Raw genomic sequence first — 24,116 nt, 5'->3', positions numbered from 1 at the left:
ATGTGCATGTGCTGCATACCTCTGAGTGCCACCTGATTATGGGCGAAAGTGTGGGAGATTGAGAAGACTTGGAAATGAGGCAATACAGCACGCAATGTCACAATGCTCAACAGTGACATTTCACGCAGCAATCAGAAAAAACAAAACAGCAGGTAAAATGATGTAGCAGATTAAGCTTTAACTATGCATGTATTGAAAGGAAGTCCTTTGTCCGCCAAACAGCATCAGAGAAACACTGATTTTAAATGTGAAACTTTATTCAGTGTTTTGACCGGTTTTAATCACCTGGTCTGTTTGGAGAGGAGGAGGCCTCTGCGAATAATTCGCTGCCGGTAAAAACCTCCTGTACAATGAGCACTGAAGGAATCCTAACCGGGAGAAGCTGACTGCAATGACGGCAACTGTGGTGAAGACAACAACTCCCATGATCCCATGATCCTACGTCTTTTATTATTGTCTTGCTTAGCGGTGGAAATTACATAGTGTGAAATCAAAGTATGTTTTGATACTATTTATGGTCAGCATTTTTTCTGCAATAGCCATTTAATGTATTTACATTTTGGAATTAACTGCCATTCCCACGCTGGACTTAAATTTCGCTACCTACTCACAAGAGATTCACAGGAAATGATGCATGAGTAATCCAACGTTAGGGTTTGTAATTTTTTTCTCATTGATATCATCTCATATAAGAGCTGCATTAAGTTACTGCTAATGCTAACCCAACATTGCTATTGCTGCTATTTCACATTAAAAGCATTCAAATGACAAAAAGGTGGCTTTTATTGTGAAGTAGACTAAGGAAACGCAGTGTATTTGTCAATGCAGAAATCATTCATCAAAAATGCATCTACAAAACAAAACATGGTCATTTTCTGCATGTTTTTAACAGCGGATCAGTTTTAAATATTGCAGGGAGTAATGGAACAAGAAGGAGCAGCCACACTGAGCTGTTAGCAAGCTAACCAACTCCTTTTATTGTGCCCTGCTGTTGTGCGGAAAGCTAATCACGCCGCACAGCTTGAAATCAGATAGTGGTTTCTCTTTCATGATATTGACTGACTTCTTTATTAAAACAACATGAGTTTTTTGGCTGCACTATAAACAGATACACCAGTTGTTCTTCTGTTGTAATTCTGACTAAGTAGATGCTCAAGGAGTGTTTACTGTAGTTTTAAACTACACTTGCCATTACCAGTGGTAACCATGGGTGTCGCCAAACCAACCAGAGCTGAAATTTTAAGGATTACAACTTTAAGAGATAGGAAAATTGTCTCAACCCATAAAAGAAAACTTCTTGCTTCAGTTATATTGAAAAATTCTAAATCACCATGAGATACATGGTTCTCATGGGACAGTGATGCTATGCCAAACCCTGACTAATCCCTCATGTTATTTCTTTCTTTTTCAATTTCATCTCTACATTAATAGTTTTGTTTATTTTGCTTATGGCTTTCCAAAAGTGATACTGAAAACCTGAAAACATCCTCACACAGAAGGGTGTTAAGGTCACACACCACTGGCATGTTTTAAGTCGACTTTTGTTTATGCCTTCAGTGCATAAAGCTCTCCTTGTCAACCTATATGCATCTGTCTTCGACTGTGGCGTTTCATTTCTTCATCAGCAGGAACTGTGCTAGCTCATCATCCTGCACAGGAGAGTGCAATACAGGCCCTGAAATTCAGCCGAAATGCAGAGAGAGGAAACAGGGCAGTGGGAATGGATTTGTTATGTACCTGCTGACGTACAACCAGGTGCTAAAGCAACGGTAGAAATGTATTAAAAGTCAGTGTGTGCATTCTGCACTGGCGTTTAGTTATATACAATTGTGAGGACAACTCTGCCAGTGCTATTAGTAATTCATCATCTTTTTACCAAATGTGATGGATAAGTGCAGCGAGCTGGGTCAAACTTTTCTTAGTCTAAAAGCTTAAAAGTCACCGTTAGCGAAAACTTTTCCTTTCAGCCACTGACTTAAGCATATGATAACTATTCATGCTGTGAGCCGCAGAATTTTTTTTCAATGTATCACAATCTTTCAAAGCTTTATCGCTGCTCTGTGAAGCCAATCGAATGGCTAATCAGCCCATCTACCCAGAAGACTTTGTTCTAAAGTTCACGCTGCTGAGATATCTTGAAGCTGTACGTACGAGCCACCTCTGTGATAGTGTGAATGATTGGTACAAATGTTCTAAGGGCATGATTTGTACTAGCCTCCAGAATGGCTCTTATTTGATCTGCTAAATGCTTTGCAAGGAGACTGTGTCGGGCAAAGATATTATGACTCATGGCAACCCTGCCTCTCATCTGTATGCAGAGTTCAGCACTTCCTGTATCGGAGGGGAAGAAGTGCCATCAAAGGTCGCCCCAGAAACATCCCTCTGTGACAATGACAACGGAGACGGTATTAACAGGCAGCTTCAGGTCCGCCTCTTAAATTTAGAGGTGACGCCTGTGACCCGTATCAGCAATTCAGCTGTTCTGGAAGCAATTGTTACAAAAAAAATCAGCTGATAAGAGCAGAGAAAGTAAGAAGTTCAGTAAGAGTTCAGCTGCATTTATTTTGTGCATTCATACTCCTCTAATTTGGCAGGGCTCAGCTATCGTGAAGGGGGAACTCGGGCACAGAGAAATGCTGCTACACGGATTGAATACTATGAAATATTGCACCTATTTCCCTGTAACACACACACACACACACACACGTATGTGCATGCTTGATCACATTTACAAAATATGTGCGGAGAACCATAACTTGCAGTGTGAAAACCATCATGTAAACATTATGCGTTACATATATGACCTCTGTGTTTCCTCTTATTGCCCAGTGGGTTAACATAAAAATGCATGAAGATGTAGAAGGGGCTCCATCCATAACCCAATGGACAGTGGTTCCAGGCACAGTGCAGGCCTTAACTAGCTGGCTGTTGTATACTCATGGGCAGGCAGGCTGAAATATGAGAGCTGAGGACATGAGGTCTTCCCAGAATGCTAAACTCTCTCTCTCCTCCCCTCTATATCGCTCACCCTCTCTCTCTCCCCCCGCTGTGCCCTGCAACCAATCTGACGCCTAATTAATCCTGAAGGTCTTTTGTTCCGCTGAGGTTTTCCTCTCTTTCCCCCCACTGCACTCCATCCATCCTCACCTCCCTGGCTACCCCCACAGCCTGCCTCTCATCCCTCCCCCTGCCAGCTTGGTTTTTACCTCTCCTCCTCCACACACCTACACACACACACACACACACACACACACACACTGTCATACATACACGTTATTCCAACCTCTCCCATTTTGTCTCCCCCAAGGGAGGCATGGTACAGTCCCAGAGAGCAGGACAGAGGTAACAGATGTTTTGCTTTTCCTTTTTTGGGGTAATTTAGGCAAGAGAAAAATGTATGACTGTCATTACATTTATTCCCAGTATTCTACTAATTATGCTCAAGCGAGACATTTTCATTGTGTTCAGGATGCAGGCATGCAGCAATACGGATACAACATAGAGAAGTATCAGCAGAATGATGCAAAGATGTATACATTTAAAACTGCAACCATAAATGGTTCAGTCAGGAATTATGCTTATTTGCTTTCTTGCCAAAAAGAGAAGATTGATACCACGCTCATGTTTGTACGCTAAATATGAGGCTATAACCATCAGCTAGTTAGCTTAGCTTAGCATATCATAAAAACTGGAAACAGGGGGAAACAGCTTGCTTGGCTTTGTCCAAACTATAAAAACAAAATATGTACAAAAACCAAAGTGTAAAAACAACAAGTCATTGTTTTCCTGGGTGTTATGGGCCAGACTGTTCCTTGGGCTGGAGCAGTTGCCAGGCAACCAGCTCCAGGAAGTTACTGCTCCCAGCCAAGAAATAGTCCAGCACATAGCCTCCCGTAAAAAATGGTGAATTGTTGTTTTGACCCTTGTTTTTTTTTTTTAAACAAACAAGATATAAAATGTTAATTAGTGAGCATTAGAGCTGCTGGTAGGCAGATTTTGTTCCCTTTGGACAGAGCCAGGCTAGCTGTTTCTAGTCTTTATGCTAAGCTAAGCTAACTGTCTCCTGGCTGTGGCTTCCTATTTAGTGTATAGGCTTGAAAGGGGTATCGATCATCTCATCTAACTATTTCTGAGAAAGCGAATAAATGTATTTCCCAAAATGTCAAAATATTCCTTTAAGATGGAGTTTGACAGTGAAGACACCATAATATTTGATATGAAAAACACAGATATTATCAGCTTATCACAAGTTGGTTCCTAAACGACCATTCCTTTTTTAAGCATGCCATGTACGTACATGCTATGATTCCTTGCTGTATTGTTGATAAACTGTTGTGTAATTACATTTTATTCCAGTTGATGCACTAACAGAAGGTGTTTGTGTCTTTCAGATGTGGATAGGCTATGAAGAAACTAGTTTGAATCTATACAGGTATTACCAAACTGGTGCAAAGGTGACCATTTTAACATAACAGCCATAAAAAAAAACACCCCTGCTCATATTCCATCCCACAGCCAAGCGAAAGCATATCAACAACACAAGCCATGTTGCCTCAGCTATGGAAGCAAGGGGAGGAGACCCTCGGGAAGCTACAGAGCCTGGCTGATCACTTGGACCCCAGTGGGTCCAAGTGATCAGCCAGGCATGTGAGTAGGTGGAGAGGGACAATCACTGTCAAGGGATGTGTCTGTTTCTGTGTGTTTGTGTAGCAAAACAGGACTGATTTTTGGGACATTTTGTTTTGAGGATATAATATGGCTGATTATTATTTTGTGAAAACCTTCCTGTAATGAATTCAGGAAGCCTTGAAACATTAACACAATATTTGTAGACTAATTGCGACTTATATTGCGAGTTATAATCAGGCAAGCTGCTATAATATTAAAAAATACTGTATGTGTAACTGCAAATATGATTTTTACTTAATATCTGTAAAAATAGCTCATTGCTTCTCTGCAGATAGTTTTTTCTCCTTTCCCGTCCTCCTCCTCTGTCTGTCTCACCCTATCCAAAGATTGTTAGATTGTTGGATATAGTAAAAATGATTGAAAGTTAACAGTGGTTATCTCCAACATGTTCTGAGGCATGTCATCCCATTGTCAGTCCAAAATTTCCTGTCACAGCATGCCCATTCCTCTTTCCACAGATAGAACATACTATAAGAAATAGAGCACTTTCGAAAACACTCCGCTCCTGACAAACCCCTAAAACCCAGAGGTGCTGCAGATAATATCATTTACAATCCACTCACAGGAAGGAAAGTTAAACGTGTAACGAGGTAATACAAAAACTGCTTCTGTAACAGGTAACGTTTTCTCATGGAGTTTGCTGAACTGCCAATGCTCATTTCAACTATGTTTAGTAAGTTACTAACAGCCCTTTTCAACCAAATAGTTCCAGCAACTATGGAACCAGAGGAACTAAATTCAGGAACTAAAAGTCCATTTTACGCATTGCTGTTTGTGTTTCCACTGCATCTGCAGAGCCAATGACAGATTAGAAAAACAGCGGAATTTGAAACGTAATTTTCACACATAAGGAAACACCACATAGTTGTGTTGTTCTTTGTATTTGTTGTGATCTTTTGTGAATGTAATTTGTGAATGAATGAAAAGAATACATGCAGAGGTGGAAAAAATGACTGAAAACCACCTGTGTCCAAAGCAGATGATCTGCTGTGTGTTTGACGGTTATTTATTTCTGTTTTAGAACGGTCATGACGTGTGTGTTTGACCAATCAGCGATGTTTAGCCCTGACAAATTCCACTCTGATAGTTCCTGTATCATCAGAAAATACTACCCCGGAGCAGGAACCTTTTTGCCACCTATAACTACTGTACAGGAACTAAATGTAGTCGCTGGGTCAAAATGCAAGTTTAGTTCCTAAGTTCCTCAAAAGGTTCTTGGTCATTAAGTGTCAGATAATGCTAATATGATCAATATCATGGAGTTTGATTGCATATTTACTGCGGAATTGATCATAGAGTGCGAATGGAAACCATTAACCTAAACGTTTTTTTTCTCTTTCTGTTTTAATATCCCAGGGTATAGATATTGTTTTGACTGGTTTCTTCTCCCTAATAAGAACAGAGTATATCAAAGATAATATGTAATCATGGGGTGTTGTGCTGGTTGCAGCATGTGTGTTAAGTTTTAAAACAATACTTTGTATTGTATGTTGTCCTTCCCATTCCCAAACCTCTCGTATTTTTAGATCTTATAGACTCTTTCAACCTCATTCAATCTGTTAAAGGGGCCACACATTCTAAAGGTCATACCTTAGTAGTCTCATCTTGATTCTCTCTCTCTCTCGTGTCTTAATTTGGTGGATATGCCTATAACTGACCATAAAGCTGTTGTTTTTAAAGTTCCACTACAGCTTCCTACTCCTTTTCCCCACCCTACAACACACTCTCGCATTCTCAGTGCTGGTGCTGCAGGTAAATTCTGTGATGCTTTTAATTCATCATCCTTTCAATTCATTAAATCGCCTCTCAATTTGGATGCACTGTTAAATTCATTTAATGATCAGTGCCTATCCATCCTTGACCAAACTGCACCGTTTAAAACTAGGAAACAGAAAAAAATTAACCTCCCCTGGCTGAACGATCACACTCGAGCCCTTAAAAGACTATAGAAAATCTAAACGACAATGGAAGGTCAACAAGTCCGAAATAACACATAAAAACCAAATGTTAATTTATCAGAAAGCAGTTAAGGATCAAGATCAGCTTACTTTTCTGAACATACATCTAGAAACAACCACAAACCACTCCGAAAGTTATTTTTAAGGTAACTGGCTCTGTTATTAGTGATCCCTCCACCTCTTTCCCTGAACCTGATGTTGAGCTGTCCAAAAACTTTCTCGCTCATTTTGTCAATAAGGTGGAGAATATCAAGTCCCAAATTCAGCCTGAACCTTGCATTCTCTCCATTCCCAATGTTAACTCTGCCTCTTTTACCCAGTTTCAACCCATTACATTTTCAGTGTTGGATTGTATAGTGTCCCATTTGAAATCCTCCTCGTCCATCCTAGAGGCTGGGGCGCCCCCTTTTCCAGAATGTTTTAAGCATGCCATTGTTGACCCATTGCTAAAGAAACCTAATTTGGCCCCCCTGTCCTTAAGTAATTATAGACCAATCTCCATATTGTCTTTTTTATCTAAGGTTCTGGAGAAAGTAATCTCATCAATTGATATCTTGTGAATAATAATAGTGTTTTTAACTGTTTCCAGTCTGGTTTTAGAACTTCCTCTTTGCTCATGTTCTTTGGCCTTATTCTCATTTTCCCTGCCTTGTCTGATTTTATTTCTTTTTGTAAATCACTTTGTAATATTGTTAAGAAAAGTGCTATAATAAAGTTTATTATTATCATTATTATTACTTTGGTGCCACATCTGTTGATCTGCTTACTGTATGTCACCACGTTGGCTTCATGAACAATCTGATCTCCCAGCTGTGATGCGTGTGGATTTGGGTGTGTGCATGTCTCCATTCAGCGTGTATGACAGAACGGTCCATTGCTCCAGGCTGGAAGGTCATTTAAAGGCCAGACATCCAGACCTCTCCTCTCCTCCCTCCTCTTCCCCCCTCTCCTGCCTGAGAGCCAGAGATAAACCTACACATGCCAGCCACACAGGACCAATAGTCATGATTTATCGGAAGCCATTTGGTACCTGAACGCCTATGAAATTGTAATGAACTTGATTATGCTTTTAATGAAGTGTGAGAGGTTCTTCAAAAATGATTATAGCCATGCTCCGGCTCACAGCTAGGGGCTGTAGAGGGGAAAGGAGGAGGGAGAAAGAAGGAAAGGGAGGAATGGAGGACTGTCACAAACAATGAAGACTTTGTAGCAGCGACTCAGGATACAGTGGGGTAAGCAGAGGTGCAGGCAGGTGCGCCACGCTTCTTTAAAATAGATTGCAGGGGCGTTTTACTGTATATGCGAGGTGACTTGACCCGACCGACCCCATTTCAATTCCTCCCTGCTAAGGGATTTTCCCTAAAAGCTGCATACTGACACGGTACATTAGATTCAACAGCCTGCAGCCTCATAGGTCATATTTTGCATACATATTAGACAGGTGAGGATGATTCTAACCTTTCCATGTACAAGTCTGGTCCCATTCAGACAGGGAAACATTATTGTTCGGTAATTTCACACACAAATCTCCACTCTCCCATGCTGCTTTTTCTTTAAATACCACATGATGAGGTAAGTGGCTGCTTAAAGGACAGACTGACAGTCCAGAAGCAAATAGTGGCTTTTTGCTCAAATTATTATTGTACGCTAAGTGACAAATTGTAATGAGATACCTTATGGATGTATATAAGGAATTCCCTTCTTGCTCTCATTTACAGAGGTCAGATCAGGATTAGTTTTAAAACCTACTGCTAACTAAGACCTACTGGTGCTCTTTAAAAGATCATTTCAGTTTATTATAAATATGATAGTATTTGCATAGTTTTGGCCATTTTTTCAGTTAGAATAATATTGTGCTCACCAAAGTAAAAAGTTCACTTTTTTGGCACATTATTTCACATTTTATCACCATTTACACATTATTCAAACTGATTCTTTTTGCATCTGAAGAGCTTCTGACAGCCAACTGACTTTTTTTGCCAGAAAATACCAGTCAGGAAACATTGTATTTTTTTAAATTAACTAAGTCTGGGTACTGTGATGCAATCAATTATAATAAACTTAGGATAAGCCCTTGAAAAATATGAACTGTGTGACACCTGATGACACTTGCAATGGCATTGTACTTTTTTCTACATTTAGTTCAACCTGCCAGGAGAAACACTTGACAACTACATTTTGACTGAATCAGTAGACACTGATGAATGCAGATGTTTTATCAGGCTATTTGCAGTTGATGCTGCGAGTACAGTCTGCTGCGGTAGCTGTCACCATGTGTGTATTTGTCGCTGTCACTGTCCACATGCTGAGGCTGTAACACTATTTGCAAGGTCTCTGAAGCTGTTAATCAACTCCTCTCTAATGTGTTGTTCACACCTCTCTCTCTCTCCGACTTGGTGGATTTCTATCTTAGACAGGGTGCTAGGCTGGGCGATCGCTGTCGCTAATTTGTTGTGGCAATATTAATTAATGATCAGCCTGTCACAGCTGTTTATATTGAGACAGATTAGAAGTGGGAGAGATTAGACAAAGAAAACAATCTGCGAGAGGCTCAGCGGCTGACAGGGGTCACCTTCATGTGTCTGAGATCATATTCAATTTGCCGTGGCGAAGGCAGGGAAATTACTCCACTTGACCAGTCTGTATCCTTCTCTATCTGTGATGGTTCACATTTAGAGATAACTTAATCTAATCATTTTGAACTGCAATAAACTAAATGACAATATACAGTCGCATTTGATCTCAGCTGATATGATGAAAAATGTAATTATTCTGTTGTATTCTTTACGTTTGTAATAACCAAAAGACAAATATGCTGGCTTTTTCATCTGCAGCTTTTTCATGCTTTGTTTCCTCAACCCCTCCTCCATTAACCCTAATTTTCATTCTGCTCTGCCACCAAGCACATTTCCCTATTCAAATGGACCCTAACCCAAGGTGGCAGAGCCCAGCGTCCTGACCACTGACCTCTGTTCTGTCCTTCCACGTGGACCTGCTGACTCTGTGCCTTCCCACTGCTGCACACAAGTCTCAGGCTCAGTTGACTTGGCATTATCGCAGTGCATTGTGACGGCAAGGGGAGATTAAGTGGCCAATCAAAGCCTGAACAGTGGGGTAATCATTCCACTTGGTGAAATGGGTGTCAGGATTACTCCAGCACTTTCTCACTTCACTGTGCAGGCTTTAATAGGGCAAAGACATTTTCCGGTAACTAGAGTGCTGTGGGTTGGCTTAAAGAACAGCTTCCTACTGACTGATTAATAATAAAGACTAGAAGTTATGATTAGAGGCAAATGTAACCTTGAGGTTAGGGATTGTACAAAAATTAAGGGATATGGGGGTCAGAAAAGGAGTAGTATTGTAAATTTTATTTAAGGGAGAATAGGGGAGAGTCTTTTTTTCATACCCCATATTTCTGTGTTATTATACATTAGTGAGATTAATTATAAAAAAGATCAATTATGACATCAAAATGATCGTTTTTCATGTGCTCCATAGAGGTGCGTTTTGCCATATGGAGAGGATATGTGGTAGCAACCCAGTCTCCTAGAAATGACTTTATATACTACTAATTTGCAACAGCAAATACCTTTTAGAGGAAACATAATGCTGCCTGAATTAAATTTTCTATTAACATAATGAGAAAATGGTGTTAATTAACATTTCTACAGATACTGAATGTAAGTGTAAAATGTTCTCCAACATTTAATTTGCTTTGGGCCAAAATATCCTATCTTGCAGTACAATATCCGCTCTACAACATTATTAAAAAGTTTTTTGGTTATGTTTAGGCACTAACCTTAACCAAAGTGCATTTGTTTGCTTAAAACGAACGACAGACACAACTCAGACAGGATGCAAACCCTTGTCTCCCGTATCAAAGACCTGTGCTTTGTACCCACCACCCACTGCGACCATCTCCCCTCGACTTCCACGTAGTACATAACGTAGCACAATCGATAAAAATGTTGTCAACATAATCCAGGCAGTGAGTATGCTTGTTACCACAACTTAATTGGGAAAACTAATTGGTAATATATAAACACAATTACTAGGAGACAGGGTTGGGAGTGGGGTGCACAAGGCCTTCGGCACAGAGCTGTCGTCTGTTCCGGGTATGGTGGCTTTCTCTTCAAAAATAGAAAGCTGCTGTGTTTTCACCATTTCTGTTGCATGTAATGCAGTTGAAGCGAGGGGGAGGGTCCAAAGAAAATATAAATAATGGCGGTGGTAGAATAAAATATTCAGCACCCGTCCCCACCCCAATAAGTTTCGTACAGTCCCATAGAGAACTGGCTTCAATTTAATTGAATCCTCTGATCAGCTAAGAATATCTCCCTTCCCTGAATTACTGCTTAAGATGTGCAGTTGAGCAAGGCAGTTAACTCCCAATAGCACTAAGAGAGCTGCTGCTGTAGCTGTATATGACTGTGGTTGTACTGGGCATTTCTAAGCTATGAATAAGTAAAGTCAATGTAAGGCAAGATATCTCTGCAGAATGCATTCTCATTTGATTTCCCTGGATAAATAAAGGTTAAATGAAGGAATAAAAAATTTAAGTCCTTGCTGGAAGACAAAAAGCTCTTTAATGTCAAGTAGACTGAGGCCCAATGCCTCATTTCTGGTATGACTGTTAAAGTCAATTCCCACAGACATGAGCGTAGGAGGGATGGAGGAAAGTACAGGCTATATTACTGCAGGAAAGAGTCTATTGCATATGTGGCTGTGCACTAGTATGCTTGTCATGTCACTCTCGCTGTATTATTCCTTATTATGTATGTGAAGAATACAGCGCCATGCAGTTCCTGTGAGTTTAAATATTTCATTGGGGGGATGGATTCCAGAGCTACCAGCCTTCCAGTTCAGCTCAGCCCAAGTTTGATGGACTAATGCTGCTCCTCGTCCTTATGTTCCACTCTGTTGAGTAAATGCAATATCCTGATATTACTGGCCTGTCTCCCCATCTTTCATTATCAGCCATCAGTATAGTCAAGTGTTGAATGCCTTTCTTCTTCTCTGCGTTCCCACTTCTTTTTACAAGAAGGAAGCAGCAGTGTTGTCCTAACCCCATGCTTTACCTCTGACCCCGAGTTAGACATTAGTTGGTGGTATAACCTGTGGTCTTTATTAAAGTAAACCAATCAATTGAGAGGTTGTGTATGAAAGTTCTCCACCACCAAAAGGAATGATTATGATGACCCATTGCCTCCTTTGCCAGGAGGAATGATATTGTGTAAATAGAGGGTATCCACATGGGTACAGGCTGTTACAGTGACTAAGTTGGGTCAAGACTATTTTCCAGTGTAGTGCATCTTCAACATTGGGCTTGTATTAGGTTTATCTACAAAAACAGCAGTGATATTAGAATTAGTGTATGTAATGACCACTGGGATTAAATACCAAAGGCCATGCATTTTGATCTGCTAAAAAGAAGTCAGGCGAGGCAAGAAAGAAAACAACATTTATCGGCTGCACTAAATCACATACAATGTTTTCTCAGAATTTAATCTTTTCTTTTTGTGAAATACTGGATAGTTACCTATTTAGGCCTGTTAAATAACAAGTATTCAAATGAAACCATCTGAGATGTTTTGTGGGGAAAATTACTCTTTGGTGGAACTTTTCATAAATCATATGCAACCATAACGGGTCGCATATAGACACTGTTTAAGTGTAAAAGATACATCTGGTTAACTACAGCTTGGGTGTTATTTTAATATCTTTTAGCCATCATTCCTATGATCAATAATAACAACCGCAAACTTAAGTTAATTGCTGAGATTTAGGAACGTGGTGATAATGCTAAAAAGAATTCTGTTGGGGGCAAGAAACACGAGCAGTCATGGCGGAGTTCAGCATCAGATCACAAATGTTTGGCAACTGGCTAGCTAGTAACTAAATTGAACCCAGATTATTATATTTTGGCCTTATTTGCTGTCATCTTTCAAGTAGTCACAGTAACTTTGAGTTACTAATAATAATAATTCTTGCTAATGAACGATAACGTGAGCTGTGTAAACAAAATTAGCAAACTAGCTGTCTAGCATTGCAGCTAATGGTAAAAATCAGCTTTTCATCAAGTTCAAACAAGGTAAAAATGACTCAGTTGGCATTTGTTACAGTGTCATTCATAAGGTGTCTGTTAAAATGATTAATCTGGAAGTTCTTTTAAAATCGCAGATTGAACACTGTCATGTCCTTTAACTCGTTTTACAGAGCATTGAGGCAACACGGTAAAGAGGTGGAACTTGATATTGGCTTCATAGCTGGAAACTTAGAATAAGGTTAGAGAATGACTTTGGAGATATAACCTATTTTTTTTTCAAATTATAGGGATATTAATGCATGAAACTAAAAATAAACCAATACAAAATATTAATAACTTATCAAAGAATAGTGTCATCAAATTTTTCATCAAATGTCACATAGAACCATATAATGGTCAGGAAAGGGGTTTATGCTATATGCTGTGTAGGACCATTAACATCTTTCTAACAAAGCTTTACCCTGCAACAGGTAGAGCCAGAGGGAATTCTGGGAAAAGAGAATGGACCGAGGTGGCACACATAACTTGGCATACCACCATAACGTTTGCATTACCCCCAGGTTATAGCTGGCAACCACCCCCACATTACACGTCACATCTGCAGTGTAGTCAAACACTGCCTATCAGTGCTTGGCAAGAAGATTGACACACACATGCGAGCAAAGAGAGTGTATATGTGAGCTGGAGGGTTTTGCATTAATATTATGTAACAGTTCAGACATGTAACACATCATACCCACAAACATGCCTGGTAACATGTTAATTCGTGCATGGTAACATGGTAACATGTTAATTCGTGCATGCATGCATATTGTATGTGCGCTTTTGTCCTTTACCAGTGAAAATAAAATGCCTCTCGAGCCTGCAGACAGCACGGCTGACTTTCAAGAAATTCCACAAGCAAGTGCTTTCTGGAACTAAACGGGTGCGGCAAATCCTCTTAAAATCCTTTTAGGCACCGTGGCAGCAGGAGAAAAAGAAAAAGTTTCTCCCAGGCAAACATGTGCAGGTTTGTTGGGTTGATGTTGTGCTCTGGGGAAGGACACTCTCGCCAGTTTATTTTCTTCAAGGCTAGAAAAGAATGTTAATACGACACATACAGGATGTGCAGAAGCACAATATGGTAGCGTGTGTGTCAACAGAAGGCTTCAAGGAAATACTTTAGGGAAAGGACGCTTTGGATGTGTACGGCTTAATTTTTTGATTCAGGACTTCCAGAGTCTGGTGCTTTGCACATTCTTTTGTGTTGTATTAGGACAGTAGCGGGGAAATTTAAAGTTTCACTTTCAGCTGCCAATATGCCAGTGACCTGGACAGCGTGGATACAAGGTTTTTCTCTACGCAAACAAAAATAAACAACTAAAATCAGTGTGACTATCTACTCAGGGCAGTTTTACTTTAGATGAAATTCTTCTGCTGAAATTAAGTTTTAAATGGCTGTCAACAAGTGCCAACCAATCCAACCACTATGTCTTTAGGCTCTCCAATTTCCTCAAGTTTCTCAAAAACTAGTTTCCTCGCTCTGATTGCTATTTACATATTTGGGTAAATGAGCATGGGATTGGGCTCGGTGGTTTGTTTGTCGATTTGCTCTTTGCTTTTCTATCTCCTTTGGGCAACAGATTGAATTAATGTTTGTAGACACTGTGATGCCACACATGAGGAAACAGGAGATCTTGCAAAATTACAAAACTCTCCCAATTACAGCTCTACAAACACATAAGACTCTGAAAAAAAAACTAATTTGGGTTGTGATGCCAATTTCTCTTGTGTCAGAGGCACAAGGACAATAATTAGCTTCATTTACATGCTTTTCTATTTAAATAGTCCAACAAACAGACATTGTTTACTCAAGACGCAGGCTTTGCAGAACACACACAAATGCACACAAATTTGTCATCTGTATTTTCACTATATGCACTGTTTTTTGACACAAAGTAAATGCCAGCTTGCTTACGCATATCTTTATCAGCGCCGCCACCATTTCTTCTTTTTAGCTTCTATCTCCTTTCCGCCTTAATTACTTGTTGGAAGGTGTTTGGCTTTTCGCTGCACGCCTGCTGTTTTGGTCATTACAGGCCCCTGTAGGAAGTGGAGTAGCTGCCAAAGAAGCTTAACAGAAGACAGGCGCTGGGGATGTGCCTGTACTCACCTGGGGTAAATGAGGACAGCTCTTCCTGCTGACTTTGAGGCCTATCCTCCCCTCAGGGGCTGTCCTGATGTTGAAGAGGGCCTGAAGAGCACACTGGGCCGCCTGGTTCTTGGCCTGCTTCTTGCTGCGACCGCAGCCCTCAAATATCCGCCCATCCACACGCACAGCCATCACAAAGCTACGCAGCCGTCGGCCTTCAGCTTGCTCTGAAAGGCACGCATAGCGCAGGCCCGGCCGGAGCTCATTGAGCAACGCCACGGGGCTCTTGGGGGCCTCTGGCTCTGGAACAATTCCACCCAGCCGCTGCTGAGCCTGCACCATCAGGTCCAAGGTATGGCGAAGCAACCGTCCATGTCTCAGTAGCTCACTCGATAGTAGCTCGCTCTCTGCTGCTGAGTTGCAGAGCGAGAGGCCATCAGAGCACGGCGAAGACTCAAATTCCTTGAAGAGCGTGTCAGGGAAGTCTGCCTGATCTGAGGTGAAGTCAGCCGAAGGGTTTGAGATGTTTCCCATGGCCAGGTGGGCCTGAGGAGCGTTGGGGAACTGGATGAAGGACTTGAGGGCCAGCTCGGCAGCCCTCATCTTAGCTTTCTTCTTTGTGGGGCCTGTACCCTCGAAGGTCAGCCCGTTCACCTCCACAGCGATGGAGAAGACAGGAGCGTGGACTGGGCCTGTCTGAGACACCATGCGGTACTGCAGGCCCGGCCGAAGTTCATTGAGCTGTACCAAAGCATTCTTTGGTGCCTCAGACCAGGACAGTTTCTTATAGATCAGGCGGAGTTGACACAAGTGCCCATTGTTGTCTTCCTCCAGTGGCCGTTTCCTCTTCAGACCAGAGCTCCCACTTCTTGCAGAGTCAGAGCAGAAAAGCGACTGGCACTCTGCAGATCCTATAGAGCGATCCTCTAAATTACCAATATTACGGTTTTCCTTTACCTCTGCACTGCTGGTACCTGCAATAAAAACAGCAAAAACAGAAACAATGTAATTCAAAGTGATAAAAAATACTTCCAACACAAGAGCAAAAAAAGCACTCATTACTGTGTGACACTCACATTTATCCTGGCTGAACAAAATGAATCAAGGAAAATCTCCCAAGGCAGATTGAGCCACTTGATACACAATGAAATGGTAATGAACAAATCTACAATCATCTGCCTGAGCCGAGCCCACTTCATACCACAGGGCTCTATCATATTTAAGTGTTTCAAAATCCAAATACAAATCCCCTAAAAATGGCGATGTTATCTGCCAAATCATTCTGTAATCTGCCTCCAAATTGGTTCTGAATCTGTGTCGTAAGTGGGAAACATTGGTCCCTGTGGCCAATGCAAAGCACCAATCCTATTTGTAATGGGGGTGGGGATCACATCGAGTGGCAGACATTCCAAGAAAGGATGAAATGTCTGTAGCTTGCTTTATTTCACACTTCTATCCTGTGTGAGAGCAAAGTCTGAACAGCTGTGATACGCTCTTCAAACCTAGTTAAGGGAAAGTGGCGGCGTATTGCATTTCTGATGGGAAATGAACAAAAATAGGGTGTTCCGATCTTGCCACAAGAATGTTAATGGTGGAGTGGGAGGCTGGGATCAAGTACTGACATTCACTGGTGGGTTTAAGCAGATTGTGGCTCTAGATAGTGTATGCAGGCGTGCATGTACCTATCTAATGACTTATTTATCACGAACACTCAAATTTAATATTCAATAGCTCACTTTTATAAGATAATACAGATTTTAACACACAAGCTGACACCCGTGTGTAATCAAATAGCCCATTTCCCAAATAATTAATTATGTGGGTGACAGAGAGATCATTTTTATATTAGGCCTGCCACTGAGGGAGTTAGCGCAGCGTGCTGACGGAGAGAAAGAAAAGAGGCAGCAGCTTACTTAAACTGTCCTCGTCCTCTGTGCTGCTGGTCCCAGGGCTTATGTACTTGAAAGGAGCGATCAATGCTGACAGCATACTGACTTTCTCTGGAGGAGAGACAAGAGACACACAGAGTCAACAAAGAGGGCAGCGGCGGAGATGTTTTGATAGTTTCATCGATTCAAGTCGTGGCTCATCATCGGCCCAACACGGGGACAGAGGCGAAGCTTAAGAGAGCAGGAGTATGCACACAAGGCTGTATCTCTGTCACCCCTGCATGGACCACAATGCATACATGCCCACAAGGAAACAAACGCAAACCTACAGACACAGGCACACACACACACACACACACACACACACACACACACACTGGAAGAGTTAAAATGCCTCAATAAAAAAATAAAAATCAAACAAAGACATACATCATCACATAATCGACACCCCTAAAATTGCCATATTAGGCTACCTGTACTGCTCTGTTTGTGGGAAAGTTCGATTTACAAAAATGCTACCAAAGAGTAAAAAGAGGAATTCCAATTTCCGCTGTTAGAAATTAGCAAACAAATTTAGCAGTCAGCAGTGGTTTTTAGAGGACCCGAAACTATTAGATAATAGAACAGCTGTCAATGACGTTTCATCAGAGCAGCGCTGTGTACTGTGACAGAAATGAAGAAGCAATGATTTAACATGGAGTTAGATGTTAAAAAACGTATTTCTAAAGCAAAGCGGTCATGTGTCACAGAGAGAATATTATAGCCTACAGTAGGTTAAGTGATGTTACACTGTTACAACAGAGGATGACACTGGGCAGTGACCTGCATACAGACCCTGAGGCAGCTGAGTGCAGAGTGGGAGAAATTTTCTAGCAACTACCGTAATGAGCTGTGACGAAATATGCCAATAAAATCCTAAAATCTAAAAAACCTCGCAAGCCATGGTGATGATGACATGACACAATATTAATTTTACATAGTTTAGTCTTATTTATTTTATTTTACTTAATTTCGGTATGATATAAAACTCCAAATTCGTTATGATTAGGCATTATGGTTTCAAATGAATTTCCCCCGTGGAGAGACTGTACATAACTCGTACGACAGGTCTGCACCACTCCTGAATTTCGTACGTACCTAGGAGAAAATTCTAAGTACAAGAAAATTGGTGAAAGCCACAAATTCTCTTAAATCATTTGTACTTGTGCTATATAAGAAGGAATCTTGCACGAGTGGTTCTTGCATGAGGCCCACTGTTATATGTATTTCACTTTTTATTTATGAATTTATTGTGTCATAATTAAATGAAAAACCTGTGTTAAAAGGACAATTATTTCGCTTTTATTTAGCTGATGGCAGCTTGTGTCAACGAACCCGAGCTCTGCCCATAGTTCCACCCTCGAGCTGTGATTGGACAGTTAATTGTTCTGTTCAGTTACTAAATACAAAAATATTTTTCATTTAACAATATGTTTTTCATTTACTTATGACAGTAAATGCATAAATTAAAAGTTAATACATATAACAATGTGTATTGTATTTCACTTTATTTATTATTTAATTTTATTTAAGCATTTTAAATCTTCCATACACACACTATATCTTTGATGATAAAGTTCCTTTCTTTATAAGTACTAACTTGTCGACAAGTTAGCGACTGTCTCCTGTTTCTCCTTGGGGCCTGCTGCTGTCCAGGTGTGCGTGTTGTTTACAGTATGAAGCCCTATTAGGGCCATCATTTGGTCTGGTGCACTCTATGCAGCGCTGAGCAGAATTGACAGACAAGTCTGGCTCCTCAATTACAAGCCTTCGCTCTTCTTCCCAACATCAGCTAATGATCAATAAAAGAGAAAGGTAAGGGGGAGAGGCTACAAGAGGGAGGAACCGGAGGTGGACAGAAATACGGGGGAGGTGATGATGCAGGAAAAAGAAAGAGGAAGAAAATGAGGCAGAATGAGTTTATGTAGGTGTGTGGAAGGTTAGAGGGTGAGCCTGAGGTCAAGACACCCACCAAGCTCCCTGCCTCCCTCCACCACAGTCCTGGAGCAGCATGCAGGCCTGCAGCAGCAACAATTTCAGAGAGCTAAATGCTGCATAAACGGAGCACCACATTACAGTGCAATAAACGTGTTTTGATAAGAGCGCAAGGTTGTGAATGAGCTTGCCCCCCCCCCCGATGCGCTCGCTCTCCTCGCAGCTCAACAGCACTAGAGGGGCTCAATGAGTCACTCTGACACACATGGATACACTCTAAACACTGAGGCTGGAGCTGTGCTAGTCCTCGAGGGCCAAAATCACAATACAAGCATTTGCATTCTGACCTAATTACGGACTAAAGCCCAACACAAGCAGCAATTTGGCCCTAAATGACTCCCTCGGCCAACAGGGTCATTATCCAGACCATTTTCAAATCAGTCTATATTGTTTTTAAAGCCCCTGAAGCCATATTTACAGTAAAAAAACATGGCCGTCTTGTGTCTTTACAAAAGTGGCAAAATTAGGGGTATTTACTGGCTACTGGCTGGTACAGCACATCTTAGCTCATTCTTGCATTTGTACACAAAATGTGTCCATTTCCTTTGTAGCGTGAAAGACAAATGTTCACATCAAGCATGAAATTACAGGCAATTAACACACAGGAGCCTGAGCTTTCACACTGTGGCCTGAAATGCCTGTAATGTATATTTGATCATCCTGTTTAGCTGAGGGGTCTAAACTACCCACTTAACAGCTTCTGCCAAGTCAAGGGGCCCACTGAGCAATGAGATACCAATGCTTGGTGTAAACAGATGAACACAGTATATACACTATGTCATGAGCTTTAAAACCAGAAGCATCAACAGAACAAGCTAATTTATTCTCCTTAGAGAATAAGCTGATGCTGGTAACACTGAAATTGACAGGTTTTAGAGCACGCAAGCAGAAGGAAGCAGTTTGATATTTCATTCATCTCCTTTACTGCTGTCTTATGCCAGGTTCAGACTATTCGATATCAGCCAGATAATAGCCCAACCCGACAGACTTAGGGCGTCTGGAATGAAAATGGGTGTCGGGCGCAACCGTTACATCCAGTGTAGGGTGTCATCGCGGCCGACAACCGACGTCTCGACAAAAAGAGCAGCGCGTCAGAATTGTTTTGCCTTCTCTCTCCTGGTATGACAAATTCCTCGACTAGCAGATCTGTGAAGGTATAATGTTTACTATGTTCACAATTTTAGTTTAGCATGTTAGCACGCTAGAACTGGCTAATTACCAGTAAACGAAAGTATGGCTGAGGCTGACGGGAATGTCATTAGTTTTGCAGATATTTTGGTCAGAAACCAAATTAACAAACTGAAATTTTGACCTGATGATGGCGCTAGATGAAAAGTTTCCCCACAGTTACAATTCATTTATCACCCAAGTCATTAGAATACGTCTGGGAAACATGAATGTAGTTATTGAATAGTTAATTCAATAATGCACTTTATTTTGTAGCCTAAGGTAAAGGTTAATCTTTAATAGTTTATCATATAACATTATCATCATCATAACCCCCCCCCCCCTTAAAACTGTAACACAGTAACGTTTACTCAGAGAACATTATAACTGACCTAGTTTTCACTTTTATCTGACTACATATTTCAAGTAATTTCACTTTTGTTTGAGTAAAATATTCTAGTACTCTTTCCATCCTTGTAAAAAGGAAACTAATTCAATGCACTATCCTCAATGCTTTCTGCTGTGTTGGCCACATCACTGGGCTGCATAAAAGCCTCAATAGACCCTTTTATTCTGTATTCAGAGGATTTTTATTTATATGACAAAGTTCACAGTCAGAATAGAGCTTTTCTGTATAGAGCTCTTCAGGTATGAATTATTTCCAAGTAACCCTCAAAAACAATTCTTCTCACTTTCAATGGACCACAGTTCATTTCAAATGTCTCAGGAAGTAGCTACTGAGAAGAAAATAGCATAATGTTTTCAATAACTCCGATGCTGAATCAACTGCGCAGTGGTAAGCAGTGCAGTTTAGAGGTCATCCTCGAAATGCCACCTCTGATCGTTTTTTGATAGCTTTATGAAGCGCTGGCAAAAACACACTTCACCCTGATTTATGAGTGAGCTGTGTATAACGTCTGAGGCAGTTTTTGTTCGTGGGTTACAGTGTGTATTGTGATTGATTTTCCCAGAGAGATGCAGCATATTTTCAGCATTGTAATTAAAATACACTGCCGAGAGCTGACGCAGTATGGTGCTATAGGACAATTATACAACTACTTTGTTGTATTGTTAATACAAAACTCCTAGAAGAGACTGCTCTGGCATTCAATTCTAAAGTCTTAACATTAAAGTAGACAGTGGTGCATATCAGCAGTCCCAAATGACACCAACTACCTGTTGGGAATGTGAGGACTTTCCAGGAATAATTCTGTAATTTGGTACTACTAACTGTAGGTAAAATAGAAATTTCCTTGAAAGAACGGCTCTGTTTAAAACCCAAGCAAACATTCATTCATTATTCATATATTACTGGAAACTTCACATTTTGGCTTGTATGGCTGACCTATTGTGCACTGACTAGAAGTCTCTGTAGGTTACACTCATTTAATTGGAATTAATTAAATGGAAATGTACCGATTGAAAACTGTCTCCGTTCTTTCCAGGACACTTCTAAATAAATTATTAGGAAATTACCAAGAAAATACGGACCTGTAAAATAAAGTATTACCGAAAAGACAATAGCTATAGAAAACAATAAACTAATTTGAAACCATATGGGGGAAAAGTATTACAAGCTGTAAGCACAAAAATCCCACACCTTAAACTGGTTATCTGAAGCTTTAGGAGGTAGGGGACTAATGAGGCCAGAATCCACACAGAAAAATATTGAGGCCAGAATGTTTGAATTTATGTCGGATTTGTGTTAATTTGTGTTTTATGTACATCAAGACAATCAGGATGTGCTTGTTTACTGTGGGTTGCATTACTCTGATACAGTCTTGTTTGTTATAAACACAGTCAGCTGTTAACAGAGCTACTGCAATGCTGTTGAGGAAGTCCATATGGTCGCCAGATTGTTAGACCACCTGAAAGCTCCTTTACACAGAAATCATGCGGCGTGTTGTCAGTAAATGCACATCCCTCAGACCTAAATTTCTTCCTTGTGTGTGTTACTTAGTGGCGATAAAGAGGTTAAACAGTCTGCAGTGAGGCCAAATTTGTCACCTCCCGTGTACAGTAATATCCTCTCTTACATGATATCAGAATTTCATTTGGGCTAATAAGGTGAAGCTACAATCTGTTAAAGCCTCACTTCAAAGCAGAGGAAAAATCCTGCCTAGTGCAAAGTTCATCAAATGCACCACCAATCACCACCGCTGATGTGGACATTTTTACTTTACATGCCCTTCACGGTATCTGCCATCCATCCCTTCTTATTCACCAGCCAGCCGAATGGATGAGACAATGCATGCCAATAGTCTCAGCTCGCTACGTCCATCCCCCACTACACCAGGACACAGTGAGAGGAGACGGCGCTCATTTGTTTCCACCGCACAAAGGCAGGGAGGCAGAGGAGAGCCAGGTTAGATAGGGAGAGCCTTGGCAGATGGCCATACACTCCTGATAGTGACAACACTGGTGATGGTGTCCATTCACAATGAGCTGGAGAAGAGGCTCTCTATCTCTCTCCTTGCACTTCCTGTATCAGTTCTGAGGAGAGGGTAATGAGCCCAATCAGATTTCCCCATGGCTCAGCATAACGAATGGGTCAGATGAGCGACAGGAGACACTCTTGAAACAGGCGCTGGGGGAAATCATAGACTCTCTCTCTCTCTCTCTGGTTACCACCTGCCTCTCTCTCTCTCCTGTCTCTATCATTCTCTCAATGTCTTCCTGCAAGCCTCAGATTGAAAGCCACTGAGCCACTAAATGAGGCTGCATTGTTTCTCTACAGCACTTAAAACCCTATTCCTGTCACTTCTCGCATCTGATCTCTGAGCAAAGGCAATGTCAAAATATAGTATATAAGTGTCCTCTCCACCTTTTGTCTGTATACTTGTGAACACATAACTCCAGAGCTTACATAAAAAGTCCATGCGTGCTATAGTTTTTTTGAAACCATGACATGACTGTTCACTATCGAAGCTGCACAGTACAATTTAACAAACACGTCTATGTGTCACGATGAGAGGGGGAATTATCCAGGTACAGAATGCCGGCGTAACAAAAGTTCGAATGAAATCTCTACTTGCAGTTGTTTAGTCATTGCACCACTCAATACTAAAGCAAGTGAGAACATTTCAGGACTTTGAAAGTTGCATTTATGCACAGGACCTTCGCAGGACAGTGGGTACAGCCCAAATACCCTTATTTGATCGTTCCTCGCGTGATCTGGAAATTGATCCAGTCTGCCGTCATATAAGACTTTCCAATGTTCGGAGGATTTGAGAAGCGAGGAGGGATCCCGGAGGAGGCGGCCTTTGTGCAAGTCCTTCACTTGGCAGAAATGCCCCTGGATTAGAAATCAGTTAGTGACTGGACGCATCAGGCAATCAGACTGCTATGAACCCACAACATTACAGTTTTATCCTGGGACTAATATCACAAACAACTTAGGTATAATAGGTTATTTCTTCCAGTGATTAGATTTCATTTCTGATTCACCAACTTGTTCAAAATAGTGGATCTGTATTAACTGATTAACAAAAGGAAACAACTTTCATTTTTTTCCTTCTCTTTTTAACCTGTATAATGGATAATATTATAGTCGGGAGAAGAGGAGAGCCTGTTGTCTTTCAGCAATAAACATATTTTGCTGTTATTTCCATTCCGTCACATTGTGTCGCTGAAAATCCACGTGCATCAGGTAGAAACTATCATTTGATGTAAGATATATTTCCCACTTTGCCGAGAAAAAAATTAGGCCCCCCAAAATTTTCTGCCTAACCTGGATAATTAAATGATGAATTTGCAAACAGAATAGCAATAAAGGCAGATGCAAATAATTAGTACATTAAAAAAAATGCATTTCTGCCAGTAAAAATGGCTCATGTGCATTCAGTGTCTGAGCAGTGAGCTCCATTCACAGACCGTGGTTTGACTGATCTGTACACAGTATACAATAGTTTTTCACACATGTGTGGATGTGGAGACTGATTCATCCTTGTGCTGGCATCTGGGAAGACAAAGGAAATCTCTCCTTGTGTCTTCAGTGCGAGGGACTAAGATGTGAGGAAAAAGACGCAAGTGAGAGAATTGTGGATGCAGTTAAGGAAATTAAGATGCACCTAATTTCAGGACACTTAGTGGTGCAGGACTGTGACTGCACTGTAAAGGTAAGAAGTATTTAGCATTTCATCTCCTACGTCGCGGCAGAGCTTTAACTACATAGCTCAGCTCAAAGTTAGCTCGAACAACAA

General features: G+C 40.9%; 1 protein-coding gene across 10 annotated transcripts in view; it reads right to left on the bottom strand.

The window, feature by feature from the left end:
- adarb2 (adenosine deaminase RNA specific B2 (inactive)) overlaps positions 1-24,116 on the bottom strand; it is a 255,560-nt gene that overhangs the window by 51,287 nt on the left and 180,157 nt on the right. For 9 of the 10 annotated variants that reach the window (XM_044176917.1, XM_044176914.1, XM_044176913.1 and 6 more), the window contains 2 exons: positions 16,738-16,824; positions 14,846-15,798 (listed from right to left, as the gene is read on the bottom strand). In XM_044176917.1, the coding sequence (XP_044032852.1) occupies positions 14,846-15,798; positions 16,738-16,824 (1,040 nt within the window). Of the gene's footprint in view, positions 1-14,845; positions 15,799-16,737; positions 16,828-24,116 lie in introns of all 10 variants that reach the window. The other variant, XM_044176918.1, reaches the window with a different exon arrangement.

The sequence above is a fragment of the Siniperca chuatsi genome, linkage group LG19 (genome assembly GCF_020085105.1).
Source record: "Siniperca chuatsi isolate FFG_IHB_CAS linkage group LG19, ASM2008510v1, whole genome shotgun sequence".
In the NCBI taxonomy this organism is placed as follows: domain Eukaryota; kingdom Metazoa; phylum Chordata; class Actinopteri; order Centrarchiformes; family Sinipercidae; genus Siniperca; species Siniperca chuatsi.
Note: the sequence above shows the minus strand (reverse complement) of the source record. Positions and strands in the feature narration are given on the sequence as shown.